Source organism: Crocodylus porosus, unplaced genomic scaffold (assembly GCF_001723895.1).
Source record: "Crocodylus porosus isolate Cpor-Errol unplaced genomic scaffold, CroPor_comp1, whole genome shotgun sequence".
Lineage (NCBI taxonomy): Eukaryota > Metazoa > Chordata > Crocodylia > Crocodylidae > Crocodylus > Crocodylus porosus.
Window position 1 is genome coordinate 21,621,739 of NW_017728907.1, and position 5,421 is coordinate 21,627,159.

The window sequence follows — 5,421 nt, forward strand, 5'->3', positions numbered from 1 at the left end:
GTCCTGCCAGGAAGAACTTGGCACAGCCCTGGCCCCAGCCTGCCCAGCACAGATCTGTACCCCTCACCCCCATGCCTTCTAGGATGAGTTGCAGAAGCAGCAGTGGGAGTCTCTGGATGAGCGGATGAGCTGCCAGACAAGCAGCTCCTGGACAAGTGGAGCGCAGCAGCAGGAGCCGCCCCACCACCCCCTCTCTGCTCCCCCCAAGATGAGCCACAGCTCTATCCTGCACCCACCTCACCCTGACTTAGCAGTGCTTGCCTCTGCCCCACTCCTCCCTTACTGTGTGGGCTTTGATCTGCTCCCCCATGCTCCCTTCTCTCCCCTCCCCCCTTCCACCACACCAGACTCCAGCTGGAGGCAGCTCTCTAAGCTGCCAGGCTGTGCTTCTCGCCACCTATGCTGCACTGTGGCTGCGCGCATGCACAGGACTTTTATTGGCCAACTTATCGGCCTGATACGGTCGATTTCCAATACAGACAACTTTCTTTATATTGGTGCCAATGCAATATTGGACTGATGTTTCAGTGCGCCTCTAGTGGAGACTGTCACTGTGGAATCTGTCCCCCATCTTCTGTTCTTCAACAGAAGCTTGAGTCCCTCTCCATGCCACAGGTGTACACACTCCTACCTATTCCAGTCCTTCTGGGGCTGGAAGAAGAGGAGAGGAGAGGAGTGACTAGGACAAGCAGCTGAGTGACTGAGTTAGGGGCCTGGCAGCGACACCCAACAAGGAGTCCTTGTGGGTGGGGATTTACAGTGCATGCAGAACTTTGTTCACTGTGCAGTTTGGACCATGTAACCAAGGAAGTGCACATCCCCTGGCTTCTAAACTGCTAATGGTTTAATGGTATATGAAGGGGGTGGTCAGCAGGAAATAGGGATTGGGGGTATAAACTGTTGCAGGGAAGGGGAGGAGAAGGTAATAAAACCATAAAGATTTTGAGGCAATTTCTATCACTGGCCATCTATATGCTCCAGACACTTCAAAGCATGACCATAAGGTTATCATTCTATGATTTTCTTTCTTAATCTTCCATAGCGCCTCATACATTCCAAGTTTTTTACAGACATAACCCATTTTCACCACACTTCTGTGAGGTAGGTGGATAAATATCAGTGTTGCCTCTCTCATGCAGGATTTGCTCAAGGTCAAGTGCTGAGTCAGTGACATCCAGGATTAGAACAGAATCTGTCTTGCCTCACAAACTTATGACCATTCCATGTTTTGCTATCTTCTCAGCACTGTTTCATTTCTTTCCTTAACACAGTTACTTCCACCTAAAAATGCTGCTGGGTTTTTGGCTGTAGCTGTCGACAGGGAGTCTTCCTTGGAGTCTCAGACCAGCAGAGACTCCCTATGCCTGACAAAGGGTGACTGCACCCAAAAGCTTGCTAAGAACTTTTTTCAAACTTCTCAGTTGGTCTAATAAAAGCTATCACATCTATCCAAAGAACCTTGCCCACCTAAAGCTGGTATCCTTACCTCCAAGTGCTTTAATGCTAAATTCAGAGGTCTGTGCTCTGTATTCAACACTATCTCAGCTTGTCTAAGTCCTGTTGGCAGTTAAGAAAATAAGAGGAAGAAGAAGCACATCAAAGGGTTTTGGCAATGCAATCTGAAGCAATTAAATGCGTTATAGCTAAGGTGGAGTCTGAATCTTTGGAAAATGTTTGGTGTGGTTTATACTGTGTAAAATGTTGTAGACATGAACTATCAGTTTGGGAAAACATTTTGTGAAATACTCAGCAGGCTCCTTAATTATTTCCTTCACCCTGCAACAAAAAACAATTGATTTTTAGTAAGGCATGCTAATCAGCCAAAACTTGTCAAGAGAAAAAACCAAGCACTCTAGTTTCCCAATTTCTTTTCTTGCAGCATAAGAGCTATTTCAGGGACTTTCTAAAAACAAGGTAGAATTTCCTAGAAATGTATGATCAATCCAGTGTGACCAGGCATCTGCAGCATGTGCAGGGAGCTGAGCTGACCATGTGCCATATAGACACAGAGGATGTGACTGCACTCCTGCCTTGCCATGAACCTAGGTGCCTGTGAGCTCTCACGCTGATCTAGAGAGCTACTGCTCATTAGGGCTGTGCAAAGCTTCAGGTGGCGATTCGATTAGGAGGAGATTCAGCCTGATTTGGTGGCTGTATCTCCAAATCTGACTCAAATCGGGGACCAGTAAAAGGTCCAAATCGATTCAAAGCTCTCCGAATCTTCGGAAAAGATTTGGAGAGCTTTGCTGATTCGGGCATTCCCCGCTGGCTGCAGCAGGGAGCTGGAACCCGACTCCATGACAGTAAGTAGGGGCAGGGGAGGGGGGCCTGGAGGAGGGAGAAGGGGACCATGGGGGACCCCTGCCAGGCCCCATCCCCTGCCTGCTTCCCCAGCCCCTGCCCCCCCATGGCTGCTCCGCCCGCCCCAGCTCCCAACCCTTTAAAAAAAAGCCCCCACTCATTGGGTGCTGTTCAGTGGGGTGGCGATCCCCGCTGCCCCCACTGCATGGGGCACTCTGCCATAAGTCCCCCAACCCCCTCCACTGTCCTAGGCCCCTCCATGACTGTCCTGCCTGCCCCATCTCTAGCCCTTTAAGGAAAAAAAAACGAAACCCCCCTGGACTCGCAGGCTCCTGCAGCAGCCTTGGGACTTCGGGGGGGGGACATGGAAGAGCTCCACCATGTGGCAGGGGGGCAGTGGGGAACATGTCCCGCGAGGCAGGAACCAGTGAGTCCAGAGGAGGGGGTTTCTTAAAGGGCCGGAGCTGAGGTGGGTGGGGCAACCACGGGGGGGCTAGGACAGTGGAGGGGGTGGGTCAGGGAGCTCGTGCAGAGCTCTCCATGCACAGTGGGAGAATGGGGGGCAGCAGGGATCCCCTCCCCACCCAGCAGCATCTGGTGAGTTGGGGCTTTTTTCTTTTTTTCCAAGTGCCAAGAGCTGGGGTGGGCAGGGCAACTATTGCCAGGCTGGGAGAGCAGGCGGAGGATGGGGCCTTCATGATCCGGAGATTTGGCAGCAGCCGAATCTCTGAATCAGATTCGGCTAAATTGATTTGGTACAGTGATTTGAATCACTGAATAGAATCGCTGTCCCCCAGATCAGCCGAATCTGCATTTGAAGCAAATACTAGCCGCTTCGCACAGGCCTACTGCTCATCCCGATGCTGAATTCAGCAGGGGGCAAGGTGGGGTGAGGAAGGGTGGACAGCAGTGGTGCTCACTTCCTTGGCTCTGAAGCTGTATGAAAGTCAGGGCTCCAGCTAGAGTTTGTGTTGATTAGCTGGTGAACTCAGAGCTCCTGGCACATGTGCCACACAACTCAAGGAGGGTGGGGCTGCCCCACTGTCCCTCTTCTAGATATGCTCCTGGATGTGACCTTGTCTGCTAATCCTCCCCATTCTTTCCACCCCTCAGAACTAATCACTTCATGGGTAAAGAGCCATTTAACTATGGGAATGAGAAGGGTTTTCCTACTCTCCTGAAAGCTGTCTGATCGGCACTCAGATCACTTTTGCTGGATGTGGATAACCACGCTAGAAAGCCATATTTGAGGTAACGTGTCCTCAGCCATGTGCATCAAAACCCTGGGGTCATATCCCAGGGCTTTTTGTGCTGTAGTAAGATGGGTTGCTGTATGTGTGGGGTTTTTTCCCTAAGAAATTGAAGGAGAACTTATCTATCCTTCTCAGCCCATTGGGAAAACTGTGGGAGAGGCATCAGAGGACTGTCTATACCCAAGTGGAATTAGCCTGCATCCTCGCTGGAGAGCGCATGGGTTATTGAAAGCCTTATTTGAACTTTCTGGGTCAGACAGCATGTCTGAGATGAAAGCACCCCTAAGGCACCTCCATCTACCAGACAGTTCTTCCATACATAAGCATACTTATATGACCTTGGTGATTTAGAAGCAAAATCAAAATTCCCGGAGGTAAGCATCTGAAGCAGGTAAACTCAATACCTTCGGGTGGGTGAGCATGGATTATCTAGTTTCCTTCCTACAGGGACTGTCTTAGGCATGTTACGTCTTCTGCTTAGCTACGTAGCACTGCGCTGCTGTGGAGGGGCATCCATTCATCATCTGACTAAACTTTAGTTTATCAAAATGATAGAGTATCAAAAAACTGTTCCCCCTGATCCCCCATCCTAATTATACACTCCTGGACTCCTAAAAGAAAATCATATTGAAAAAGGGCTTCTTGCTTTTAGACCTACTAGGGCTTGCAAACTGCAGATAAAGATTTCCAGGGATTGTATCTTCAGGACATGGAATATGGAGTATAAAGTAATCACTCACTTTTCATCCTTCTCTTCAAAATGCTCTCCCATGTTCCTGATGAACTTCAGCAGGTCTGTGGTGCAGTTCTCATAGTATTCATTCACACTCCTGGTCTCAGTCTCGTTTTCATTCCTGTTCTTATTCTTTTGGTTATCTGCCTTATTGATCTCGTTCCTGTTTTCATTCTTGTTCTTGTTTTTTTTCTTGTTCTTGTTCCTGTCCATGCTGTCAAGAACCTGTTTATCAATCTGAAATAAACACTCTGGATTATTCCACCTCTGTCATTCATCATAAATAGTATCATCCCTTCTGCAATGAACTGATGTCATCTCCTTCTATGTAAATATAATGTAAATATACTTCTCAAAGAAGTATTAACATCCTGTTGCACTAATATTAAAAGGTATGTTTACCAACATGTGAAATGTGTTTCTCAACCTACAAAATATGGTAGACTTGAGCATGTTACTGTACATAAAGTCTGATAAATATTAAGAAAGTGGTGCTCAACCTCTGGCCCATGGATCAGATGTGGCCTGCAGAGCCATGTCATCTGGCTCATGGGTTTCCGGAAATGTGGTGGCAGGAAAGCAATGGCAACAGTAATTGCTGTTCCCTCCTGCCAAATTTCTGGACCTGTGGGGAGCCTCACAGGCTAGATCAGTGTTTCCCAACCAGGGTGCCAGGGCACAAAAGTGTGCCATCTGAAAGGTAAGCCGCAGAATTTTGACATGGCAATGAGCTACAATATGTATGAGGATGGGGAATGCCTTAATAGGTGTGCCACACAACATTTTTATTAGTGTAAGTGTGCTTTGGGCTGGAAAAGGTTGGGAAACACTGGGCTGGATGATAGAGCCCTAAGCATTAGACTATGCCAGAATATGATGGGGCCATCACACAGATCAGTTTCATAAGCCATGTCCTCCCCAAGAAGCAAGGCAGAATGATAATTCTTCCAGCTCTATGCTGGGGAGCACCATGGGAAAACTCTGGCCACCTCATCAGAGATACCTGGACAGAGTTCCTGAAGACCCTTGTACTGTACGCTCTACCCACCTACCTAGTGGATCCATGAGTTAATCATCCCTGATGGTCCATGACACAGCAGGGGAGAGCAATTATTTTGGGTGGACGGGGTGCTT

General features: G+C 48.5%; 1 protein-coding gene across 1 annotated transcript; it reads right to left on the reverse strand.

Annotated features, from left to right (window-relative positions):
* Positions 1-1,585: 1,585 nt before the first annotated feature.
* On the reverse strand, positions 1,586-4,652 carry RNASEL (ribonuclease L). Its single transcript, XM_019530956.1, has 2 exons — positions 4,295-4,652; positions 1,586-1,776 (listed from the first exon to the last, which is right to left on the reverse strand). Exons 1-2 carry the CDS (start codon positions 4,498-4,500, stop codon positions 1,644-1,646), a joined length of 339 nt encoding a protein of 112 aa, XP_019386501.1. The 5' UTR covers positions 4,501-4,652; the 3' UTR covers positions 1,586-1,643.
* Between the last annotated feature and the right edge of the window lie 769 nt (positions 4,653-5,421).

Excerpts from the sequence above, each read along its gene's own strand:
- RNASEL (XM_019530956.1), bottom strand. The coding sequence starts at position 4,500 with ATGGACAGGAACAAGAACAAGAAAAAAAACAAGAACAAGAATGAAAAC. Across the intron at positions 1,777-4,294 it reads TTTGAAGAGAAGGATGAAAA|GGTGAAGGAAATAATTAAGG; the intron begins GTGAGTGATTAC and ends TTTTTGTTGCAG.